This window comes from Schistocerca americana, chromosome X (genome assembly GCF_021461395.2).
Source record: "Schistocerca americana isolate TAMUIC-IGC-003095 chromosome X, iqSchAmer2.1, whole genome shotgun sequence".
In the NCBI taxonomy this organism is placed as follows: Eukaryota; Metazoa; Arthropoda; class Insecta; order Orthoptera; family Acrididae; genus Schistocerca; species Schistocerca americana.
Window position 1 is genome coordinate 716,341,005 of NC_060130.1, and position 27,853 is coordinate 716,368,857.

The 27,853-nt window shown below is 43.8% G+C and overlaps 1 protein-coding gene across 1 annotated transcript in view; it reads left to right on the plus strand.

Moving 5' to 3' along the window:
* The window catches only part of LOC124556270 (potassium voltage-gated channel protein Shal), an 832,638-nt gene that overhangs the window by 600,932 nt on the left and 203,853 nt on the right, over positions 1 to 27,853 (plus strand). The window contains exon 3 of the mRNA XM_047130255.1: positions 21,238 to 21,426. Within this exon, the coding sequence (XP_046986211.1) occupies positions 21,238 to 21,426 (189 nt within the window). The remainder of the gene's footprint in view (positions 1 to 21,237; positions 21,427 to 27,853) is intronic.

The window sequence follows — 27,853 nt, forward strand, 5'->3', positions numbered from 1 at the left end:
GGGTTTTAAATAGAAAAATCGTTCCGAGCATACCCCTTGACTTAATCAACGTACTTTGCAATAATATGTAAAATCACCTCACTCTTCGTTCAATCCCATAGAAAACGGTTGCAACTGACAGTGGAATAATCAACAAATTTACTACCCGTACCACAAATTTCATAACGTTCTGCATGCCTGGAAATTCACCCAAAATGCTTCTTGATGTACAAAACAACGAATCCCGTTTGTCGACTGTTGTAATTTTCTGCTCTTTTATCGTCTATTAAATCTTTAAATTCTTTCTGCATGCTGTTGTAATATCGTTCCAAAGCAAATTTTTGGTACCCGTCGGTTATAGGATTGTACCGGGTGATCAAAAAGTCAGTATAAATTTGAAAACTGATTAAACCACGGAATAATGTAGATAGAGAGGTACAAATTGACACACATGCTTGGAATGACATGGGGTTTTGTTAGAACCAAAAAAATACAAAAGTTCAAAAAATGTCCGACAGATGGAGCTTCATCTGATCAGAATAGCAATAATTAGCGTAACAAAGTAAGACAAAACAAAGATGATTTTCATTACAGGAAATGCTCAATATGTCCACCATCATTCCTCAACAATAGCTGTAGTCGAGGAATAACGTTGTGAACAGCACTGTAAAGCATGTCCGGAGTTATGGTGAGGCATTGGCGTCGGACGTTGTCTTTCAGCATCCCTAGAGATGTCGGTCGATCACGATACACTTGCGACTTCAGGTAACCCCAAAGCCAATAATCGCACGGACTGAGGTCTGGGGGCCTGGGAGGCCAAGCATGACGAAAGTGGCGGCTGAGCACACGATCATCACAAAACGATGAGCGCAAGAGATCTTTCACGCGTCTAGCAACTCTTTTTTTTCCTAATAAAACCCCATGTCATTCCAAGCATTTGTGTCAATTTTTACCTCTCTAACTACATTACTCCGTCGTTTATTAAGTTTTCAAATTTATACTGACTTTTTGATCACCCGGTATATCGGGGTTTAATAGATATTAAGAACTCTTCTCTTCTGTCATTCCTATTCATTTTTGAAGGTTTGTGACCACATATCACAAGACTGTGGCCAGCTGCGGTGGCCAAGCGGAACCGCGCGACTGCTACTGTCGCAGGTTAGAATCCAGTCTCCGGCATGGATGTGTGTGATGTCCTTAGGTTAGTTAGGTTTAAGCAGTTCTAAGTTCTAGGGGACTGATGACCTCAGACGTTAAGTCCCATAGTACGTAGAGCCATCTGAACCATTTGAACAAGACTGTGTTTTTGTGCAAATAGCCACTGGACCATCGAACTTATTGCATGCCACAAACAAATAGTATAGGGTAAACAGCGCTGTCACCGCAATTCTTCCGAACTAAAGGAAATCTTATTGACCGAAAAACGCCACACCATAATGCTAGATGAAATGTTGCGCTGCACCAAGTAATTCTGAGAAGGACCGAGAAAAGCCGAGAAAGGCCGAACTTCGGCCCGCACATCGTGCTCGCGTGCGGTTTGGCACTCCATTGTCAAAAAAATGGTTCAAATGGCTCTGAGCACTATGCGACTTAACTTCTGAGGTCATCAGTCGCCTAGAACTTAGAACTAATTCAACCTAACTAACCTAAGGACATCACACACATCCATGCCCGAGGCAGGATTCAAACCTACGACCGTAGCGGTCGCTCGGCTCCAGACTGTAGCGCCTAGAACCGCACGGCCACTGTGGCCGGCACTCCATTGTCGACCCTGATTTACAGGATGGAAGGTGGGTGAGAAGAGTATCATAGGATAATAAATAAACGCATTATCCAGTTTATCCTTCCTCCGAAAGCTTCTTGTAACAAGGGTCATATACAATCTGACTCACGTATTTATAATTGGTTTTGATGTACCAAGAAACAGACCATTTGAAACGGAACTGACAGTTCCAGTTCAAACTGTAAGCTTTTAATAATTAAGAGTAAGTTAGAAATCTGAACTACAGAGGCACTCTTTGAAGCGAGCACTTTTGCCGCCGACGGTGAATCTCAAGAAGTGCTCACTTCTGCCACACGGGAAACATACGTCCTTATAATTGCTTCTAGTGCCACAGTTTTCATCCTAAAATTAATTCACCTTTTCATATTTCGTAAATACATGAAATTTTACGAATCTGTTATGGCTTCACATTCAATGTACATTACTCACTTATGCAATGAACGTGACATGTGGTAACGTGTAGGATACGTGACTCAGGTATCGAAGTTAGGAAATGTTAAGACCATCAGCTCGAGTAAATTATTTTTCTTACTAATCTGTATGCCCCTGACTAAAGAAGTACACCGAATGAAATTTCTCTTAGTACTTAAATGACTATGATTACAAAGATTTTCAAATGCGTTCGCTATAAATTTTAAATTACAGTGACACGTGAAATAGGGAATATTTATAACTAAATCACTTAACAAAGCCAAATAAACCGGTCTTCATTTGTGTTTTTAGCTTTCATGCTGTTTCACTTATTTCTATTTTGGTGTTGATTGAGCGTGGCGGGAAAGTAACTCACTGTCGTAGGACAGCAAAAGAATTCTTACAAAAGTGGCCCAGTGTGTAAGAATATCACCAGTTAAGCCGCATTCAGAATACGAAATTTCACAGCGTTCCTCTTTCCGTGTAACGCTGCGCAGCCGTGGCACGCTTAGTGCTTTCTCGGTGTCGTTTGCTGTAAGGGGAGTCGGTGAGGAGGGGGAGGGAGGAGAGGAGATGGGGAGAAGCTGTGGAGATGGAGGTGGAGGCGTCCGTTGAGATACAGCAAGGAGACGGCCATCAGTGGCAAGAGCACCAAGTTGGCAGGAAGCTCCGCGGACAGGATAACGCAGCGAGCTGACACTCCTCTCTCCCGGCCCTTGTGTTTACATTTCCATCCCCTCTCTACGATAAATGCATCCCAGATCCTAGGTTTACCAAACGTAGCTCTACTAAGTTCACCGCCGTAAAGCACAATGTGCGCAGTGCGCGCACATTTATTGCCAGTTTTAGATAAAAAGTGCGAAGAGGAAGTTAAACAAGCTTCACTCCACGCTTAGAATGTTGTGAAGAGTGGACTAATGTGTTTGATGTGTTTGGAGTAAACTGTGCCTCTCTATTGCTATGATGCTAAAAAGAGGAATGACAAACAAAGAAAAATCTGCTTGAATGTACCCTATAATCCAAGGTGAAAAGGCTGTACAGACTAGATGAAATAAAACGCTACCTTAGAAATAGTAAGACTGATCACGGACAGTTCGTGTCCTGAAATGCTACGTAATTTTAAAGATTGGTGGTTGGTGATGAAGTACGCTCTTTGCTAGAGGTCTTGAGCGATGAAAAAATTACTTATCTTCGCCTGTGACTAGTGATCTTTTAACAGTTCAATGATGATGATATTAATAATAATAGTAATAGAAATAATAATGATAACAATAATCAAGACGTTGTTGCCGTATTCTGGTACATGGCGTGAAACTAAAGTCCAGTCCAATTTCCGTAGTCCCGAGAACTTGAAATTGGAGCTTTACATGAATTCTACACCACGAATGATGGAAGAATCACAAATCATAATTTTCTCTGCAATTCCTTAAACGGCTGTATAATTTCCTGTTGTACTTCATGCTCCTGCGGCATTCGTACAAACTGGTACTATTAACAGTCTTGTAAGGGACAGCGGATCGTGTTAGTGCAATTTGTTTAATGTACGAAATCAGGTCGATCAGTGGTTAAGGAATTTGAATTATAGAGTAATTGGGGCTTCAACCCCGTCCACATAGCCTGATTTTCTTCTTCTGTGGCTTTCTGAAAAATTTGAGGCGAACGATAAGCATGTTCCTTTGACTAGGTTGCGACCGATACCCATGTCTAACAGAACTATTCGTTCCTCTGTAATTATTGCCGGCCGAAGTGGCCGTGCTGTTAAAGGCGCTGCAGTCTGGAACCGCAAGACCGCTACGGTCGCAGGTTCGAATCCTGCCTCGGGCATGGATGTTTGTGATGTCCTTAGGTTAGTTAGGTTTAACTAGTTCTAAGTTCTAGGGGACTAATGACCTCAGCAGTTGAGTCCCATACTGCTCAGAGCCATTTGAACCATCTGTAATTATTCCTTTGTCCACTGCATGTGAGACCCTGACATCCCTTTCTCATATTTAAACACAATCATCTCCACTGTTTACTCAACAATCATAGCCTGCTTATCGATCCTTTTTAGAGAGCTGCTCTGCCTAAATAGAACTGGTTTACATTTCCGCCACGTTACCACAGTTTTCAGTGTGCTCCAAACGTGAGATAATGTCAACAGTGTATTTAATCTTTTTCATTTTACCCCTCATACACAGGTCAGTAGTATTAGACATAGAAGTAAATGTCACAGGACGTGTGTAGATAAGCTTTAAACTAGCTCTTTCCTCTTACATAGTACGTTACACGAGCAGATTGAGTAGAAACACTAGAATAATTCATATATGAACGATTTATGGCACGAGGATAATTTTTGCAGCCTGAAGTGTAGCTTAGAAACAAGAAAACCGACCGTAATACACTGGGGAGCCAAAGAATGGCACGCAGAAGTGCGGCGACACGACGTGGCATGGACTCGACTAATGTCTGAGTAGTGCTGGAGGGAATTGACACCATGATTCCTGCAGAGCTGTCAATAAATACTTAAGAGTACGAGGGGGTGGTGATCTGTTCTGTATAGCACGTTGCAAGGCATCCCAGATATGCTCATTAATGTCCATGTCTCGGCAGTTTGGTGGCCAGTGGAAGTGTTTAAACTCAGAAGAGTTTTCCTGGAGCCACTCTGTAACAATTCTGGGCGTTTGGGGTGGCGCATTGTCCTGCTGGAATTGCCCGAGTCCGTCGGAATGCACAATGGACATGAATGGATGCAGGTGATCAGACAGGATGCTTATTGTACGTGTCACCTGTCAAGAGTCTTATCTAGACGTATCAGGGGTCCCATATCAATCCAACTGCACACGCCCCACACCATTCCAGAGCCTCCACTGGATTGAACACTCCCCTGCTGACATGCAGGGCCCATGGATTCATGAGGTTGTATCCATACCTGTACACGACCATCCGCTAGATTCAATTTGAAACGAGACTCGTCCGACCAGACAACATGATTCCAGTCATCAAAAGTTCAATATCGGAGTTGACGATACCCAGGTGAAGCGTAAAGCTTTGTATCGTGCTGTCATCAAGGGGACACGAGTGGGCCTTCGGCTCCGAAAGCCCATATCGATGATGTCTCGTTGAAGGGTTCGCACACTGACACTTGTTGATGGCTCAGCATTGAAATCTGCAGTAATTTGCGGAAGGGTTGCACCTCTGTCAAGTTAAACGATTCTCTTCAATCGTCGTTGATCCCGTTCTTGCAGGATCTTTTTCCGGCAATAGCGATGTCGTAGCTTTGATGTTTTACCGGATTCCTGATACACTGGTGAAATGGTCGTACGGGAAAATGCCCAGTTCAACACCACCTCGGAGATGCCGTTTCCCATCTCTCGTGCGCCGACTATAACACCACGTTCAAACTCACTTAAAGCTTGATAACTTGCAGTAGTAACCGATCTAACAAGTGCGCCAGACACTTGTCTTACATAGGCGTTGCCAACCGCAGCGCCGCATTCTGCCTGTTTACGCATCTCTGTATTTGAATACGCATGCCTGTACCAATTTCTTTGGCACTTCAGTGTATTTGCCTCTAACTACAGAGAGATGCATTTTTCACCTTCACGTAAACGACTGCGGACGGTTTGGCGTAATATTCTGCTTCCTATTACATAATTAATGTCACGCTGAATCTGACCTATATGCAGTCTTGCCTTCCGGCTGGCTATAGAAAAAAGGTAATGATCATCAGTGGGTATAATCGCTCGAGACCTTTTTGATCTATCGTTTGGTTTACTCAACGTTAAAATTATCCAGCTATTATCCTACCAGCGGCCCACTCTGCTACATGTTTTAGCAAATTACGGTGTTAAGATATTGTGTCTCCTTACAAGTTGCGAAATGACAGCAGGATTTAGTCACTGACGATTCATATAACCCTACTGTGTCATTAACGAACGTCAATAGCAGTCACACGTCCAGGTAACGGGTATAGTGTTTACCATCTTCTTGCAACGGATAATGGTGTATTTTGAGTGAAAATTATGCAGATGGTAAGGGACGCTAAAGTGAGAAATTTGGGGTAAAGAACTAACGATTTAGGATGATCATTTAGTTTTTTACTGACTAAAGTAACTTTCACCTTCGAGCAATAATCTAAGATCGTAGCAGTTGCTCAGGCAACACCGCCAGTTTTATGTATAACAATGCCGCATGCAATTTTGACACTTTGTCACAGATATCCTTAATGTCTGCGGTACAACGACTCAGGTAGCCATGACGCTACGAACCAGATACTATTCACTTTTACTGAGTTTTCGTAGGCTAATGACTACAATTAACACCACATAAAGAAAAGGACTGAGTTACTGCAAGCACACTAGCCATAGGTCACAACCTACCATTCCAATCCGACGATGGGAATACCAGTTCTTCAGGTACTCACTGTCATTAATATCATAGAAGCTTGGTGTACGGTAGTACTAAAACCACATGCTCTCTCCGAGAGGTAAAGTATCCAACAACAGAGGCAACACATCTGAAATGAACACTAGAAACAGTACGCTACTCGAAAGGGCTGTCAGAAAATAAGATCTTATCACTTGGTCTCGTACAGTTCCAGCCCACAAGTTGCTAGTGATATGAGACGATCGGGCGTATTGGCTTTTATTACTCTAAACAAGCCTATTGAGGTATTTGGAAACAACATCATGGATGGTAAAAGTGTCATTCGGGAGCAATAGAAACTGTAGACAGTGCCGCACTGAACTACTGTGACGGCTAATTTATTAACAGGAGTGAATACCTGGCTCACGAGGACTGTAGTTTAGATTAGTCTGGGCATCCAGATTTATATTCTCCACGATTTCCCTAAATAGTTTAAGGCGAATGCTAGGAAGATTTTGAAAGAGCAAGGTCGAGTTACTTCTCTGCCCTTTTCCAATCAACGCGTGTGCTCCATCTCTGATGACCTCTTCGTTGGCAGGACGCTAAAAACTTTATCTTCATTTGAAAAATCACATAAAATTATTAGGCTCCATTGCTTGCACACGTAGATTATGAAAGGGAAGTAATTGGACTTCCACCAGTCCACACTTTAGTCTTACTAGTGTGCAGATAGTAAGAACGTTAATGTGTAACTGATTAATGTTCGCCGGCCAGTGTGGCCGTGCGGTTCTAGGCGCTTCAGTCTGGAACCGCGCGACCGCTACGGTCGCAGGTTCGAATCCTGCCTCGGGCATGGATGTGTGTAATGTCCTTAGATTAGTTAGGTTTAAGTAGTTCTAAGTTCTAGGGGACTGATTACCTTAGATGTTAAGTCCCATAGTGCTCAGAGCCATTTGAACCATTTCTGATTAATGTTCTTGCACATGACTCAGTACCTTCTCGTCAAGTTATAATGTACAAATAACATTTTGGCGCGATCTCTGATACTTGAATGACCCAGTTCCTCGTAATTATCAGCCCACTCTGAATAAGTACTTTAATTAGAATTACAATTTCCTCTCTAAATTAATTCAGTTCAAATGTGTGTGAAATCTTATGGGACTTAACTGCTAAGTTCTTCAGTCCGCAAGCTTACACACTACTTAACCTAATTTATCCTAAGGACAAACACACACACCCATGCCCGACGGAGGACTCGAACCTCCGCCGGGATCAGCCTCACAGTCCATGACTGCACCGCCCAGACTGCTCAGCTAATCCCGCGCTGCTAAATTAATTCAGTCTACCAGCCACTACATCCTCCTACACCATTACATTAAATGTGCGTCTACAAGTTACTGTAATAAGTAACGTTTCATCTCCAATAAGCAGTCATGAAATGTAAACATGTTAATCCGTGGACACAGCACAGCCGCTTGGGTATTGTTTTACAAGATAGTGTTACCAACGCCGATGCGGCATTGCATAGCTGTTACGAAACATGAGCAATATTCAAAAACGTGCCTCACATACATTGCTCATTCAAGGACTCTTACCTCCTGTATTGTTCATTCCTCTTTCTTAAAAATGGGTCAAATGGCTCAGAGCACTATGGGACTAAACATCTGAGGTCATCAGTCCCCTAGAACTTAGAACTACTTAAACCTAACTAACCTAAGGACATCACACACATCCACGCCCGAGGCAGGATTCGAACCTGCGACCTTAGCGGTCGCGCGGTTCCAGACTGAAGCGCCTAGAACCGCTTGGCCACACCGGCCGGCTCCTCTTTCTTAAGACCGACTCACTCAGGAGACGGAAATTGTTTGCTAAGGTGCTTCATTTCAGCACTAATCGCTGAAAGGAATAGCATAAATTTTGTGTGTGAATACATATGCCTCCACACATTAGGTAGCCAGTCAGGACATGGAGAAAAGCCGGATTTTCCTAGAAGCAGCAATTTTGCGCCATGTGAACAGGTCATGGCGTTTAGTGTCCACAGTGACGCAAAACTTAAACGTGCTGCGGACTTAAAAAAAAAATTCTGGACGTAAATAGGTAGATGTGATGTATATGTACTGATAAACAAATGATTAGAATCTCAGAACAATTGGGCAATTTATTCAAGAGAAAGAGCTTTACAAATTATGCAAGTCAGTAGCCAGTAACTCTTTGGTCCACTTCTGGCCCTCATGCAAGCAGTTATTGGGCTTGTGGAACCTAGATATCATAGTGTTTTTTTCCCAACTTGCGAGTAGGTTGCGTGATACATTCTGTGATGATCAAAGTGCTCAAGAAACTAGAACACAAGAGTCTGCTGTATGATGGAAACTTTACATACATGTCGGAAAAGAGAGCTATGGAGCAAAAATGTCAGATGTAAGCACGCAGTCGGTTATTGGTTTCGATGTGGTGGAAGAGAGAAACGCGGTAAAATATTATAGGACGTTATATTTCAAGACAGGCTCTCACAATTGTTTTCGTGAACGCGGGTGTCATAGAGCATTGCATTGGTTCAAAAATGGTTCAAATGGCTCTGAGCACTATGGGTCTTAACTTCTGAGGTCATCAGTCCCCTAGAACTTAGAACGACTTAAACCTAACTAACCTAAGGACATCACACACACCCATGCCCGAGGCAGGATTCGAACCTGCGACCGTAGCGGTCGCGCGGTTCCAGACTGTAGCGCCTAGAACCACTCGGCCACCCCGGCCGGCCATTGCATTGGTAAGACGGAACTTGCTATAGTGTACAAAACAGCAAGGTCCTCTTGAATTATAGCTTGCTGTTCTCGAACGTAAAATGATTGTTCAAAAATGGTTCAAATGGCTCTGAGCACTATGGGACTTAACTTCTGAGGTCATCAGTCCCCTAGAACTTAGAACGACTTAAACCTAACTAACCTAAGGACATCACACACACCCATGCCCGAGGCAGGATTCGAACCTGCGACCGTAGTGGTCGCGCTGTTCCAGATTGAAGCGCCTAGAACCGCTCGGCCACAACGGCCGGCTAAAATGATTGTGTTTTTTTCCAATATGTGAGGTAATGGCGTAAAAGACTGTATTATCTAATGTTATTTCACATGTATGAAATGTTTGTAATACACACGTGCATGACAGTTTATTTACAGACACAGATTTGAATGCGAGAGACGCTCTCAAGTCGTGTAATTTGACCATCAAGGTGAAAGGAATTCCGTAATACAGATGTTTCTTTCTTTTCTTCGGAGTTTAAATTCTCGCTTTTTCTTTACTCTGATGACGATTTCGAAATAACTTCTGAATTTTGGTGATATGTAACCGGTCATGGCGTACTTAGTTGGATGTTGAAAAATAATGAGATGCGAATTGTGCAGCCTAATGTAAAAACTATACCGATTTCGCACATAAAACTAAAACAAAATGGTTTGCGCCCATTTCCGTGGAAAGAGGGCATTTATTATCGTCGCGATTGTGTTCTCCTTTTTAATAGATGCTGGATTATCAGAGATGCACTGACGTTAAATACATTTGTCACAGGGAACTGTTTTCACGGCGGTCACTTATGGTGGTGGTGTGGGGACGGTTCAGTTGTGTGAGATCACTGATGCAGCTGTGGGTGACATTTAGGGTGGGGTGGTACCACTTTATTTCCCTTTTGCGTTAGCGAAGAACCGCCGAATTGAGCATCCAGCCATGTGCACCGCCCTGGGGCCACAACTGGGGAAGACTCTGCTTACAGATACGACAGGGTCTGTGGCCGGCGGAGGCGGCGGAGGCAGTCTGCCTGTTCTCCAGTCATCGGACGTTTGAAAAAGCTGTCTGGGGAGTTCTCTGGAATTTCGTTGTTGTTCCCAGTTGGTCCAGTCTTTTGAAGAAATACGTTTAAGAGAGTGCATGAAGCTACCTCTTCTTGCCTTTTGCTATCTGTGACTGATTTCAACACACTGGAGACAGTATATCAATGCTACCAGAAGGAACTCTTTATGAACCACCAGTGGCAACATAGAACAGGGCTATATCCCTACTTACAGTGACGAAAGGAAGGGAGGGATGGAGCGGCAAGGGGAGGGGGTTAAGACTGCCTCCAAGTTGGTTAGTTTGTGAGCATCGTGGGGCACACAGCTGCAACTGCTACCCCTCTGCAATCTTCTGGGGTCTGTTTTTGCGGTAGTTGGGTTATTACGATGATTTTTGCTCAACCCCCAGTACATGTGTTGCGTTATGATGCGTTCATAACGAGTACTGGTTTCTTTCAAGACAATTTCAGTGTGTAATTAGAACAGTGATTCATATTCCATCAATTGTGGTAGCTTCGATTACCTCAGCTGCAGGGTGATTGTCAAGCAGGCTTCTGCAGCGAACTCTGACATCAAACCGCGATAGATACAGTCTTCAGATTTATGCTTACAAGTAATACACTTATTAAACTCATCTCTGTCCAACACCAGCATCTCGCAAGTTGAATATATTTCCTGCCAAAAAAAAAAAAAAAAAAAAAAAAAAAAAAAAAAAAAAAAAAGGATAGTACCTTACACCCCAGCCTTTTTTCCTGCCAGCTTGTAGGTGTAGGGTAGAGTTTGAGTGCATCTGCCACTAGTTTTGAGTCGTATTGTGAAATTTTTTCCAAGCAGGATAACACCAGTTGTATGGCATCGTCAATTTTTGTGCTGTATTGCGATTTTAGACAATCCTTTTGTAGCTCTATGCATATAGTTGTGTAATTAGACCTTATCTTAATGACTAATGACATAATTAGGACCAATCTTTACTTCAGTTTCCCAACCAAAATAAATAAAGTACACTAACCTAACCTCCCTCTCCTGCATCTGGACAGTTTCAACGTGTTGGGGGGTGCACTTGGGCTTTCTGTCCGGGAGGACCAGGGTTCGAATTCCGAAAAGGGCACTGCCATTTTTAATTTCCCGCCAGTTCCCAGGTGGGTGGTGGGCTGGGACGTCAGCACAGCCCTGGGACAAAGAAATTCCCACCAAAATTCTAAATTCCCACCAGTCAGTTTTACGTGATCAACAATTTTTCTCTGTTCTTTCAGCATTATGGAAAGCACCTGAATATCACACTCTCAGCGTTGGGGTTCTTACAGTTAGTCCAGCACACTGATTCGGAAGTATTTAAGTACTCGTAAGATCTGTCCACATTACGAGGCAGAACGGAGATATTACAAAATTGAACTCTTGTTACAGCATGCTTCTAATACATCTAAACAATTGCACCCTACTACCTCTTCTCCAAGTCGTCCATACGTCACCCCCTTCATCTTATAACGCTTAAGCTGGGTTTTACTACGAGCAGTAATTTTGCTCCGTATAGTAGGTAACGAGTCTGGCGTAGTGTGTCGTTCCCTCGACAATGATAAAATAGTGAAGGTGATACGATACTGCAGCTCAAAAAAAAATGGCTCTGAGCACTATGCGACTTAACTTCTGAGGTCATCAGTCGCCTAGAACTTAGAATTAATTAAACCTAACTAACCTAAGGACATCACACACATCCATGCCCGAGGCAGGATTCGAACCTGCGACCGTAGCGGTCGCTCGGTTCCAGACTGTAGCGCCTAGAACCGCACGGCCACTCTGGCAGGCCAAATACTGCAGCACCTCTGTTGTTCAGAAGTACGATATAATGTTCCTTCGGAAATCCCTGCATGTCCAAAGGAAGAGGCACTGCAGCGACTGCAGCCGTTATGAAGTACGTGAAATGTATTCGTTATTGTGAATATGGACAACTGTCATGCCTGTAATGGAATGACGACAGTGAAAATTTGTGCCGAACCGGGTCTCGAACTGTAGAGTAAATTAGCAGTTTAGTTAAACTACGATCTACAACACAAAAATGAAAAAATACGCACCACGAAGAAATTATCCAAGTCGGATGGAAAATAGAAGATGTGATGTACATGTATAGACCAACAAATGTGTAGAATTTCAGAGCAATTCGATGATTTATTCAAGAGAAAGAGCTTTGCAAAGTGAGCAGTCAGTAACACTTTGGTCCACTGTAACTCTTGTGCAAACAGTTATTCGGCTGGGCACTGTCGTAAGGTTTGTGGATGTCCTCCAGACGGATATCGTACCAAATTATGTCCAATTGGAGCTTTATATCGTCAAATTCCCCTGACGGTTGGACGGACCTGCCCATACTGCTCCAAACGTTGTCACTTGGGGAGAAATCCGGCGACCTTGCTTGCAAAGGTAGGGTTTAGCTAGCACGAAGACAAGCTGTAGAAACTCTCATCGTGTGCGGACGGCAATTATCTTGCTGAAATGTAAGCCCAGGACGGCTTGCTATGAAGGGCAACAAAATGGGGCGTAGAATATCGTCGACGTACCACTATGCTGTAAGTGTGCCGCGGATCACAACCAAAGAGCGGTGCTGTGAAAAGAAATGGTATCTCAGACCACCATACCTGGTCGTCGAGCCGTATGGCGGGCGATTGTCAGGTTGGTATCCCACCGCTGACTGGGGCGTCTTCAGCCATGTGTTCGGCATAAAATCTCATTGACTGGAGCATAATTGTCTTCATTGATGAGTCCCGCTTCTATTTCAGCTGCAATGACCAGCGGAGCCGAGTCTGGAGGTGCCCCAGATGGAAGTGGAATATGAACCTGACTGTCACCCGCCATATGGCCCGACAACCAGCAGTGATCATCTCGGATTCCATTTCATTTCATTTGGGACCCCTTTGGCTGTCATTCGCGGGACCCTTACAGCAGAGTGGTATGTTGACTATATTCAACGACCCATTTTGTTGCCCTTCATGGCAAGCCATCCTGGGCTTCCGTTTAAGCACGATAATTCCCGCCCGCAAACGCCGAGAGTTCCTACTGCTCGTCTTTGTGCTTGCCAAACCATACCTTGGCAAGCAAGATTACCAGATCTCTCCCCAATTCAGAAAGTTTGGAGCATTATGGGCAAGACAGTAGCAGGTAAATGGGGGTGATGTGACACTTTTGATATCAAATGGTTCAAATGGCTCTGTACACTATGGGACTTAACATCTGAGGTCATCAGTCCCCTAGCACTTAGAACTACTTAAACGTAACTAACCTAAGGACATCACACACATCCGTGCCCGAGGGAGGATTCGAACCTGCAGCCGCAACGGTCACCCGGTTCCAGACTGAAGCGCCTATAACCGCTCGGCCACACCGGCCGGCCTTTTGATATCAAGTTGCTGTCAAATTCATATGCAGATTAATTAAATTGATCAATTAATTACCCCCAACGTCACCCACTACCACCCCCACCCCCCGGATGATGTCATGTGTCTTCCTCAGCTAGCATGACGTCGTCGCCCCCTCCCCTCCACCTCTAACCCTACCCCTCCCCCAACGTTAAGGTCACGTTGTAGCTAGAGGAACGCACGCAATAACAGAAAAGTTCAGAAAAAATCACTTTTAACGAAAGCTCAGCAAGATAACTCCAATAAAACTACCAACCACAGCTGGTGGGCGTCCCCAAAATCTACTGTTGATCTGTCTATCTCGGTGTTACATTTTAACCATTGGAGTAAGTTAATAACCTAACCTCGGTTTCCAAATGAAAAGAGCGACTTGCGATCACATCGTCAACCCACTGGCTACTACCAAACTTACATCAGTGAGATAAATATAGCATACTGAACGAAAATTTCTATAAACGCTTGCTGTCGTAAGTATAGCCACTCAGTACGTTAACACAATACGTAGGTCTCATGAGCAGTATATGTCATAAATGAAAAGAAGAATAAATGGAATATATATATTACGAAAATTTGAACCATTCTCAAAAGAGTTGTGTCCTTTTCTCATAAGTACTGCAGTTTCATTTAGTTGATGGCTAGAAGGGTAATGTTTTATTTTCTTGTTTCGGGCTGTAACTTGGATGTTACACACCGGAAGGTCTAAGGAACTAAAGAAAATGTACATATTCGAGATATACTGCCACCTAGATCACTTTGCGTTGCTTGGACAGTATTCAGCATCATTTGATTCTAGAGGAAATTATTGTCAACAATTTGCTGGTCAGCAATTCGTAAGAAAAGAGTTTTTCATATTGATCAACTGAAGAGTGATGTGCGAAAAGCTGATCGCCTAAGAAAATGTTCTCCAGCGAAAAACTGAAAATGAATTCAACAGGCCGGACAATTACTATCGGACTAGTAATAAGAATACGACGCTCATAGACACCTCATATGCATCCTAGAGCCAAAACTCGTGGGTGCTCTGTTGCTGAAGACACATACAATGTAAGGAATAGAAATTTTATTACAGAGCCGGGTTGTCGCTTACATTGTTGTTTAGTTTTACCTATAGAAGTCTGAGAAGAATTATTCATATAAAAATGTATGTGACTGATCTTTTCAAGCCGGCCGGGGTGGCCGAGCGGTTCTATGCTCTACAGTCTGGAACGGCGCGACTGCTACGGTCGCAGGTTCGACTCCTGCCTCGGGCATGGATGTGTGCGATGTCCTTAGGTTAGTTATATTTAAGTAGTTCTAAGTTCTAGAGGATTGATGACCTCAGCAGTTAAGTCCCATAGTGCTCAGAGCCATTTGAACCATTTCATCTTTTCAAACACAGAAACAGTGTATACATTATAGTTATTGTCGAGTGCACACTGGAGTGTTAAATAAGATTTTCTAGAAATGTTTCAAAATAAAGTGCATTGTCTTTGTAGCACATCAGAACAATGTAAAAAAAAATCTGAAAGAAATGTTTAGATTTTCAAAGACGGCTAACACAAAAAGCAATAATTACAAATTTAAGACATTGACTTGGTGTTGGATTTTCAGTATTTTAATCGAATGTCCCGTTATCTAAGAATGAGAGTAAATAGTCAGTGTTATTCCATAAAGTTTCGCGACTGCAGCCGGATACCGTTGACTTCTTGCAACGATATTTCGGCTGACAAACATTCAGCTATATTCAGGTGAATGTTTTGTACTGGTGTTACTCGTTTTTCCTTTAGTGTTATTTCATCCCCAAGGACTTATATTGGCAAGGGGTGGGCTGCAAACGGTAGAATACTCCGCTCTTCAGCCATTGGTCATAAAATGTTTTCTTTCTCAAGAAATTAAAGGCATCAGCGATTCCCAAGCCATATCCAGCTGAAAGCTGCCATTACGATAAATAAGACCTTCGGCTAAACGTATTTCCACCGATTCCTTAATAACTGGATCCCAGAAGGATCTAGTTGAGGTCAAGATGTCCGTGACAAAGTAATCCATGGAATGTCCTGTGGAGTTACTGGGCTGCGAAAAGAGAGTGTTGCGAACATGTTCAACGCATCTTTCATGCACTGCGCGCGTTGTCTGGCCACAGAATCCTTGCCACACTGGCAAGGTATTCTGTAGATCCCAGCCTTCTGCAATCCTAGATCTTTCTTCGCCGAACCGAGAAGAGCAAACGTCTTTGTAGGTGGACAGAAAATGACTTTGACATGTTTTCTTAAAATTCTGGCTAATTACGACGAAATAAAGCTGACTTACGGGAGGAACGCCCAGGACTTGAACCGCTCCTCCTCCTCTTGATGTTGTGAGTGGCCACGTTTCTTCTTCCTTAAAGCTGTACTAATCTGAGGTGAAGAATATCCATCATCTTTCAGTACCATTTGTCGGTGTTGCTCCTTTGCAAGGTTGTCTCCATCAGACACAACATGTGTCTGGTGCACCAATGTTCGAAGAACAGCCGGCCGCGGTGGTCTCGCGGTTCTAGGCGCTCAGTCCGCTACGGTCGCCGGGACCAGCCGCACAGTCCATGACTGCATTGCCTTAGACCACTCGGCTAATCCCGCGCTACGTCTTAAAGAACACCATCTTCATGAATAACGGATGAATACTGATAATGGCTGATAATGGCGATCACAGCGCCAAAGGCTGACTTTAAGTAATTGGATACAATTTTTTTGGCCGTTGCTATAACCGTTTCACCAAATGTTAAAAGTAATTGAGAATTCGACACTGTCAAGTCACATTAATATGATCACTTGCGAAAAGCCTGAATAACCACCTTTTACATCGCACACCGCTACAAGACGCGCACGAAGAGAATCAGTGAGGTTCTGGAAGATACCAACAGGGATGTGGAGGCATGCCGACTCGAGGGCGCCGCGCGGGGTTAGCCGAGCGGTCTCAAGCGCTGCAGTAATGGACTGTGCGGCTGGTCCCGGCGGAGGTTCGAGTCCTCCATAGGGCATGGTGCGTGTGTTTGTCCTCAGGATAATTTAGGTTAAGTAGTGTGTAAGCTTAGGGACTGATTACCTTAGCAGTTAAGTTCCATAAGATTTGACACACATTTGAACATTTTTGACTCCAGGCCACGGACAGCTGCCATATGTTTCTCGGCTGAGGACCCATGGCGAGAACAGCCCGATGAATTTAGTCCCACAGATTCCTGATTGCGTTTGAATCCGGAGAGTCTGGTGGCCAGGGGCGTACGTAAAGTCATCCTGGTGCTCTTCGAACATGGTGCATTGTCCTGCTGGTAGATGCCATCGTGCCCAGGAAAAGCATGCTGCACGTGACTGTGGACATGGTCACTAAAGACAGATACATACTTGTGTTGATCCATTGTGCCCACCAGAATGACGAGATCTCCCACGGAGTGCCACGAAAACATTCCTCAAACCATTAAGGTCCCTCCTACGGCTAGTATCCTTCCGACGGTTGTTATAAGGTGTTTGCTGTCAATCTAATGATTCATCTGAAAAGAGCACCCATCACCACTCAGTAGGTGACCTGTTACGGTATTAGACTGCAAATTCGAGCCTTCGTAGACGATGAACAGCACTGAGCATGGTTTCATGAGCCAGGCGCCTGCTGCGGACGGCCAAGCTTTGCAACGTTCGCTGTATGGTAGTTGTGGAGACCCTGACGGTACCCCTTCGTTCACCTGGGCGGTCAGTTGCTCAACAGTTGCACGTACATAAGCCAATACATAAGCCGGCCGATGTGGCCGAGCGGTTCTAGGCGTTTCAGTCTGGAATCGTGCGACCGCTACGGTTGCAGGTTCGATTCCTGCCTCGAGCATTAATGCGTGCGATGTCCTTAGGTTAGTTAGATTTAAGCAGTTCTAAGTTCTAGGGGACTGATGACCTCAGATGTTAAGTCCCATAGTGCTCAGAGCCATTTGAACCATTTGAACCAATCGACATCTCCGCAGCCCTTTTTCACCCCTGCCATCTATGGCCCATAGAGCACCACAGTTTCCTCAGCGCCGGTGTTAGATAGCGTCATTTTGTCATGCACGATATACTTCAAGTACAACGGCACGCCAAGAGTTTACAAACATAGCCGTTTCGGAAATGCTCCCACCAGTGGTCATGTCCTTTTGGACGTCACATAAATCGCTCCGTTTCCACATTACATTGACTGCACTGTTTTCTGCGTCCTCCGACACGCTTTCAAAAAATGGTTCAAATGGCTCTGAGCACTATGGGACTTAACATCTACGGTCATCAGTCCCCTAGAACTTAGAACTACTTAAACCTAACTAAGCTAAGGACAGCACACAACACCCAGCCATCACGAGGCAGAGAAAATCCCTGACCCCGCCGGGAATCGAACCCGGGAACCCGTGCGTGGGAAGCGAGAACGCTACCGCACGACCACGAGATGCGGGCCCGACACGCTTTATTACCCTCCACCGCTAGTGGTGCCACCTGGCGTCTGTGAGTGATTACTTCACGTTGAGGCAGAACATAGACGTTGGTCACATTAAGGAGGAACGTTGATGAAAAACACACACTGTTTCAAACATGCACCAAATCCAAAGTTTTGGAGGTACGGCAATGAATTTTGTACCACGCTTTACGTGAAGGTAACACATTTACGTAAAAAATCCTTTCATTATATATATTCAACTTTTTTTAATGAAATATTAAGTTTTATTTTTTTAAAAAAAGTATGTTCCTTTTTCTCAGAAAGTATTCAGGAGATTTCTACAAAAATCTTCTCTCATGAGTTTTTTGGAAAAGGTCAAATAGAGGAATTCTCATAATTTTTTAATTATAATTCCACAAGTACAATTTTAAATACGTGTAAAATTCCAAGCACTTTGCCCCATATCTCAGCTTTCAATCAGAATTTCAAAATTTGCTCTTGAGACAACGTTTATTAGGTTTACAGAAATTTGTGTACAAAATTTCATAATTCTAGCATTCATAGAATCTGAGGAAAAGGTATAAAAACTTTAAAAAACGAACTTTTCAGGAAACGCAATTTAAAGTTCAACCTAGCTTTCTTCCTTGTGTCACTTCTTCAGAAGGCACCACATTTGTTCTCTGGGTCGTCTTTCGCTTCAACGCTTCTCTTCTGGTTTCTTGTTGTCTGTCTTCTTTCCTTTACCAGGTCTTCAACTGACTTTTCAGCTGCAGAGACGCGATGTAAATCTATTTTTCTCAGGATGTCTTGAGTAAAATTTCCTATCTTGAAGCTCATTCTTTCTAATACCTTCATCCTCCCGACGTTCCCATAATTAAATACAATAACTGCGTCATAAGTTGCAATTCTGACAACTGTAGCAGTTGCAAATGTGTTTTTAGGGCATCGTTTCCATATGAGTGAATATAGAGACTCATTTGACTTTTAGGTTTTGCCATGAACTCACTTTTTGAGAAGTGCAGGATCGGCCAAAGATAATCTATGAAACCAAAGAGTATGTATCACGGCTTGCTAGATGTATCCCACACACGTTTGGTTGAAAGTAATACACAGAATCGTTGTTCACTGAGCTGGTATTGAAGTGCTGCTTCAAAACGTGGGCGTGGCAGGGAAGCCGCGTCACACTTTTAATTAATTTTCAGGCACTTCGGATGCGATTTCAACATTGAAACTTTGAGAACATATTGTCCATGAGTTGCACTAACAAATAAAAAATAAATCGAAAATTGACATTTTTGGTCAATTTCATCAACGTCCGCCCTTAATGTGACTGGACTGTGCGTAATCGTCCTCGGCAGACAACACTATACGTTTTCAAACTGTTACTATGCAGCTTTTGTGTTGTTCGCTCGTTGAAGACGTGCAGTTTTATAAGCTGCGGTGGGCCATGGCCTTTTTCGAGAGACCCGACTCTAAATGTCCATTGTCCGCAGTTCGCTTCGCAATTTCCGGCCGGAAATTGGTTGAGATGGATCTACATTCACAGACAACAGCAATTCCTCCAGGGTTTGAAACCTATTTTCATTGACAAATCGTAACAGCCGTCTGTGGTCTCTGAAGGTTGGAATCTTTTTACACCCACTATTTTTGTACCATGTGGTACCAGTGGTACACCACTGTTTTTGGCTACAGCTGTCTGTCCGCGTTGATACACAAAGAAACGGGGTAGTATCATTTATGGTGTGGCGACGGGCATGTCTATGCCATTCTTTCATGTCTCCGCATTGACCCTTGATTCTACACTAGTTCCATACAACCGACTGGAACCCACACAACACTTTACCGCCATGACTTACGCCAGCGGTGGAGGGTCACATGATCACCTGCTATCAGATGTACACCTAAAACGACTCAAAGCGACCGGTGTATCCTTTCAAGGAGGTGACTGATATTTTGTCCAATGAAATTATTCCCAGTTATTTACGATTTTTTTCGAGAATTTCCAAATCTTCTACGCTCTCTCATCGGTGTTAAGGGATGTCGTTTCGAATCGTTATTTGCTGCAACCTAATTCGTTACGTTCAGAACTGTGTGAATTCTCTTGGTCTGTTTTGTTATGGTTACCGTTTTTACATATTTACGCTTTTGTGTGTTATGTTACGGGCTGTAAACTTTTCGTTTGTTTCAAACTGTATTACTCTATTAGCTGCAGCGAGGCAACATGAACTGTTTCGTGCCGGCCGCGGTGGTCTAGCGGTTCTAGGCGCGCAGTCCGGAACCGCGCGGCTGCTACGGTCGCAGGTTCGAATCCTGCCTCGGGCATGGATGAGTGTGATGTCCTTAGGTTAGTTAGGTTTAAGTAGTTCTAAGTTCTAGGGGACTGATGACCACAGATGTTAAGTCCCATAGTGCTCAGAGCCATTTGAACCATCTGAACTGTTTCGTCTGAAGGAGCAAAACATTGCTATTTAAAATCGCATTAAATTACACGTGATAAAAATATAATGCTTTATCTGTGACAGTTCGAGCACACTTGGAAATTTAGGTATTGGAAGATGTGTACAGCCTGTCATACTTATGTCCGACTAGGTGCAGTGGTGTATTTACCATATGCTAATAACAGAATAGGGGTGTAAAGACTTCTTAGTACCGTGGGCGGCAAATCCCTTACTGTGACAACTTACAGGCCGCAAGTTCAAAAACATCGTGGCTTGAGATAATTTGTTATTCTTAATTGGCATCTCCCTGCCACAAGACTTTCAAGACTGGGCGCAAAATATCTTAGTTCGACAAGGGCCCTCAATTTCGAGAGAAAATGAAAGATGAGGGGAAAAAAACCATTACAAGAGCGGCCGGTGAGGAGATCAATAGCGGGCATAATGTTGTCATGCATCGCTGCAGTAGAAGTACACACAGATTCGTTCAGATTCATAGCCATCTTCATTTCCTATTGTGCGTTGTGATGAGAGTTTAGAGGTCAATTTTTCAGATGAGAGACTACGCTCCCATCTGCTCTAGGCATAGTACATTTTCACGTATTGTTCCCAAAACAAGATTCTTCCTCTACTCACGTGAATAAATGTGTTCTCTGTTACAGAAAGCCAGGCTGGCAAGGATTAGAATAGCGAAGGCGTCGTCGGGAGCAGCGTTTGTGAGCAAAAAGAAGGCGGCGGAGGCCCGGCTGGCCGCCCAGGAGTCAGGCCTCGAGATGGACGACTCGTACCACCAAGAGGACATCTTTGAACTACAGCATCACCATCTCCTGCGCTGCCTCGAGAAAACGACTGTGAGTACCATTTTAACTGTTCGCAGTAGCGTAAACACTCAGCACACAGCTAAGAGTTTTGATAACCTGGTAGTAAACGACAGCAATCTCACTCAACACTATATTTTGTTTTATGGCAAAAAGAGGCGTAAATTTTTCATGGCTCATCGAGAATGCGGGAGAAATTAACATCTCTGTAACAAGGAATATCACCATACTGACCTCATATACTACTGGCCATCAAAATTGCTACACCAAGAAGAAATGCAAGTGATAAACGGGTATTCATTAGACAAATATATTATACTAGAACTGACACGTGATTACATTTTCACGAAATTTGGCTGCATAGATCCCGAGAAATCAGTACCCAGAACAACCACCTTTGGCCGTAATAACGGCCTTCATACGCCTGGGCATTGAGTCAAACAGAGATTGGATGGCGTGTACAGGTACAGCTGCACATGCAGCTTCAACACGATACCACAATTCATCAAGAGTAGTGACTGGCATACTGTGACGAGCCAGTTGCTCGGCCACCATTGACCAGATGTTTTCAATTGATGAGATATCTGGAGAATGTGCTGGCCAGGGCAGCAGTCGAACATTTTCTGTATCCAGAAAGGCTCGTACAAGACCTGCAACATGCGGTCGTGCATTATCCTCCTGAAATGTAGGGTTTTGCAGGGATCGAATAAAGGGTAGAGCCACGGGTCGTAACACATCTGAAATGTAACGTCCACTGTTCGAAGTGCCGTCAACGCGAACAAGAGGCGACCGAGACGTGTAACCAGTGGCACCTCATACCATCACGCCGGGTGATACGCCAGTATGGTGATGACGAATACACCCTTCCAATGTGTGTTCACCGTGATGTCGCCAAACATGGATGCGACCATCATGATGCTGTAAACAGAACCTGGAATTATCCGACAAAATGACGTTTTGCCATTCGTGCACTCAGGTTCGTCGTTGACTACACCATCGCAGGCGCTCCTGTCTGTGATGCAGCGTCAAGGGTAACCGCAGCCATCGTCTCCGAGCTGATAGTCCATGCTGCTGCAAACGTCGTCGAACTGTTCGTGCAGATGGTTGTTGTCTTGGCAAACGTCCCCATCTGTTGACTCGGGTATCGAGACGTGGCTACACGTTCCGTTACAGCCATGTGGATAAGATGCCTGTCATCTCGCCTGCTAGTGATACGAGGCCGTTGGTATCCAGCACGGCGTTCCGTATTACCCTCCTGAACCCACCGATTCCATATTCTGCAAACAGTCATTGGATCTCGACCAACGGTAGCAGCAATGTCGCGATGCGATAAACCGCAATCGCGATAGGCTACAATCCGACCTTTATCAAAGTCGGAAACATGATGGTACGCATTTGTCCTCCTTACACGAGGCATCACAACAACGTTTCACCGGGCAACGCCGGTCAACTGCTGTTTGTGTATGAGAAATCGGTTGGAAACGTTCCTCATGTCAGCATGTTGTAGGTGTCGCCACCCAGTGTGAACGCTCTGAAAAGCTAATCATTTGCATATCACAGCATCCTCTTCCTGTCGGTTAAATTTCGCGTCTGTAGCACGTCATCTTCGTGGTGTAGCAATTTTAATGGCCAGTAGTTTAGAAAATCATTCAAGCGAGGTACCAGCCCCAGCAACCTACCTGGCACGAACATTTGAGCCATAATTCTAGTAGTATGCAATTATGACCTGAAAGCACAGCTCTTTAAAATTCGTGTGCACAGGTTGTTTATCAAACGCTCCGCCCAACTGCTGTCACCTAATGATCGAGTAAAAAGTATTGTACAGTGGACAAACAACCAACCGGAGCCCTACTACTTGCGGGATGATGAAAGCGAGAGAAGACAAGGGCGAGGCCGACATATCTGCCCAACATGTAGAGCACTTGCCCGCGAAAGGCAAAGGTCCTGAGTTCGAGTCTCGGTCGGGCACACAGTTTTAATCTGCCAGGAAGTTTCATATCAGCGCACACTCCGCTGCAGAGTGAAAATCTCATTCTGGAAACATCCCCCAGGCTGTGGCTAAGCCATGTCTCCGCAATATCCTTTCTTTCAGGAGTGCTAGTTCTGCAAGGTTCGCAGGAGAGCTTCTGTAAAGTTTGGAAGATAGGAGACGAGGTACTGGCAGAAGTAAAGCTGTGAGTACCGGGCGTGAGTTGTGCTTCGGTAGCTCAGTTGGTAGAACACTTGCCCGCGAAAGGCGAAGGTCCCGAGTTCGAGTCTCGGTCGGGCACACAGTTTTAATCTGCCAGGAAGTTTCATATCAGCGCACACTCCGCTGCAGAGTAAAAATCTCATACTGGAAACATCCCCCAGGCTGTGGCTAAGCCATGTCTCCGCAATATCCTTTCTTTCAGGAGTGCTAGTTCTGCAAGGTTCGCAGGAGAGCTTCTGTAAAGTTTGGAAGATAGGAGACGAGGTACTGGCAGAAGTAAAGCTGTGAGTACCGGGCGTGAGTCGTGCTTCGGTAGCTCAGTTGGTAGAGCACTTGTCCGCGAAAGGCAAAGGTCCCGAGTTCGAGTCTCGGTCGGGCACACAGTTTTAATCTGCCAGGAAGTTTCATGTTTTAAGATCTTGTTCGAGAACACACATTATTGTACGCGTAAAATAAGTAGGTAGCCTAATATAAGTACGTAACACCACTGTCACGCACATATACATTTAATGTTTTAACAGTTTTCTCGTACTCATATTCTGCAGCTTTGCAGGGTGGTTCTTATTAAGGTTTAAAAACTCCCGGAGAGACGTAGATGACGCTGAAACGAGTAATTTAATAAAAGCCACACGGGTCCGCAAAAGTCGGGAAACACTCCAGATGTGCATGGCAGATGTTGAATATGTGACGTCACAAGATGTCGTTCCTCGCTGCAAGTGCAGCGGTTGAGCATGTCGATCGGTCACACCTGATCATCCCAACCCACGTTTAGTATTCAAGTCGGTGTGGCTCCCGGCCTACGTGCACGACTTTAGTGCGTGGGGCTCCGGAATGGAGCCCTGCGTATAACACGCAGTATTTTTTGGCACTGGGTAAGATACTTTGGTGTTTCTCTCTCTCTCTCTCTCTCTCTCTCTCTTTTCGTTTAGTCGGTTCCGACTCTTCGTGACCCCATGAACGAAATCACGCCACTTTTTCCTGTCTTGCACTTTCTCCCGTAGACCTTCCAGGTTGGATCACATTGCTTCTGTGATGCCATCGATCCATCTCATCCTCTGACGTCCTCTTCTTCTAGTTTCTTCTATCTTCCCCAGCATTAATGTTTTTTCCAGCGAGGCATGCCTTCGCATTGTGTGTCCAAAGTAGGTCAGCTTTTGTTTTAACATTAGACCTTCCAAGGAGAAATCTGGTTTTATTTGCTCCAATATTGATCCGTTGGTTCTCTTTGCAGTCCATGGAACATACATCACAACTGGAAAGACCATATCCCTCGCTATACGGATCTTTGTTGCTAGTGTTATATCTCTGGACCTTATAACCTTGTCTACCGAGCAACAGGCTCTCCGGATTTCATGGCTGCAGTCGCCATCAGCAGAGATCTGCGAACCAAGATAACTGAATGTGGTCACTATCTCCATGGTTTCTCCTGCTATATCCCACGAATTGGTAGGTGTAGTTGCCATAATTTTCGTTTTCTTCACATTCAGCCTAAGACCGGCCTTTTCACTTTCGTCTTTCACCTTCAGCAAGAGTGTTCTCAATTCTTCTTCACTTTCTGCCAACAGGATCGTATCATCCGCGTACCTGAGGTTGTTTACATTTATTCCCGCTATTTTAATTCATGTTTCTCCTTCATCTAGCCTCGCATTCCTCATAACATGTTCTGCATACAGATTGAATAAGTACGGTGACAGTATGCAGCCTTGCCGGACCCCTTTCTGAATCTTTATCCATTTCGTTGTTCCATACATAGTTCTCACCGTGGCTTCTTGGTCAAGGTATAAACTCCGTATCAGATGAATGAGGTGATCTGGTACACCCATGTTTTTCAGTACGTTCCATAATTTGTTGTGATCGACGCAGTCAAAGGCTTTGGCGTAGTCAATAAAGCAGAGGTACACATCTCTCTGGAATTCTCTTGCTTTTTCCATAATCCACCGAATGTTAGCAATTTGATCTCTAGTTCCTCTTCCTTTCCTAAATCCAGCTTGTTCTTCTGGTAGCTCTCGATCTAGATATTGGCGAAGTCTATTTTGTAAGATTTTAAACATGGCTTTGCTAGCATGTGAGATAAGTGCGATTGTTCGGTAGTCTGAGGATTCTTTAGAACTTCTCTTCTTTGGAATGGGGATGAATACTGATCTTTTCCAGTCTTCTGACCACTGCTGCGTGATGCATATTTTTTGACATATTGAGTGCAGCACTTCCACTGCATCCTTTCCAGTGACTTTAAACAATTCTACTGGTATTTCGTCATGTCCACTAGTTTTGTTATCAGCCATGTTTTCAAGGGCCCACTGGATTTCGCTCTCCAAAATATCTGGCTCTAGTGTTTACATTCAGGTAAAATTTATTACCTTAGTTACCGGTCTCGCGGTCTTTGCTGGTTTATTGCGAAGTTCAGTACAGCAAAAACCTACCGTATGGCGTCCCAAGTAAATGAGTATTAGCTTCCAGAATGCGTCGCTACCTGTTAATGATCTATGTTTTCTTTATTAAATCAAGCCTGTAAACAGAAACAGAAGGGATAAAAGTAAAGAACCACATAATAAGAACAGCATGTATTTGGTTATTGCGGGGACAAAAATGTTTTGGCTTCTAGGTTTACAACACATCACATTTTCAAAAAGAGTTCGAAACTTGCACCGTTTTCATGAATGCAGGTAATACATTACTCAGTTGTCCCATCAGGACGAGCATACGTAATCAGGTACGTCACATGCTCAATACTTGTCATCCACTTTTCGATATTTCCCGACATTTGCAGCCCAATGTGTCTCATATTACATCACTTACTTCAGTGTCATTTACGTCGCTAGAGGGATTTTTAAACGTTAATAAGAATCACCCTGTATATATGACTCAGAATCAAAATGAATAAAACTAAGCAATCGAACAATTATTATGAAATTAGTTTAACGATTTTTGATTTACAATTTAATGATGCTAATCACTCTGAAGAGCAGCGTGTCTGCTGCAAGTTTTCTTCACGGTCTCAGTTCCAACTTTGAAACCCAATAAGCCATAACAGCGATGTTAATCACTAATTAGCCGTATGATACTTCTTTAATGACACACTCGTTCGTTTACACTGCATTTGTGAATCGCAAAATAAAAATGTTCAAAGCAAATCAATATCTGGCACCAGCTATAGGTTAGAAACCACGCATTCGACAAAATGAACAAAGCATGTCACCTGTGTCAAAATAGCATTTTACAAAAATCTTACTCGCTCCACTTTACAATACTTCGCGCCAAGGTATTAAGTGACTATAGTGGGCCAGAGCGAGTGACAGACAATCGGTGCGCGAAAAAGTTTAAAAGCTGTACTTTCAGTAGATCATAACTATGTGCTGTCAGAACTATGGCCAAGATTTTCGTGCGGACTCGTCTGCTGGGGCTGATACTTTGCTACTATGCTTTTTCTCCTTCAGATATGAGGTCGAGTCGTGATGTTTCCTCGCAAGTTTGTGAAAGCACGTCTTCAACTATGTGCATAACTAAAAGCTCTACTGTTAGAATGTCCCACTAACATTTACGCACTATCATAAATAATGAAGTGAAATGAACATTATTATTACTGAAATTGAAAATTCGCAACCTTCCACGTCTGAATTAACGTACGTTTATGTAGCTCAGAATGAAAACCTTTATAGAAGGTTTAAAATGTTCACGCGACATTTACATAAATGAACGACCTAAAGCTTCTACAGTTCCCTTCCGCTAGGAGCAATATTAATTTATAACCAAATCTACGCACAACCGACGCTTAGGGCGTACGTGACGTGAGAGAATTTGCATAAAGTGCAGCAGTGGCGAAATCAGAGCGAATGTTGCGCCGTTTGCAGTGTGTGGCTGCGTAGCGTTGCTGGCGTACATATCTGCGGCTGCGGTCACGAAGCATCCGGGTCTAATAGCACAGTTCTGCTCCAAATTGCGATATAAATTACAGTTAAACGATTCACGCGCGAATAATTGCGCTTTGAGAGTAGCGGTGTTATGAGGCATAACGGTCCTCATGAATTCTGTGCACAAGATGTGATACCTGTCCAACTTTGAGTCAGCTGCAATCTAAGATTAACTGTTACAATAATGGTTTCATGGGAGTCAGACCCGTTGACTAATTTTCCACGTCCAGAACTATGCCAACCAAAATATAACTTTGTGTTTTAATAAGTCAAAATGAACGACGATACTATTTTTTTTTGTCCTTCTGTAAGGCATTACAGTATACACTATCTGATTAAAACTATCCGGAGACCTCCTGGT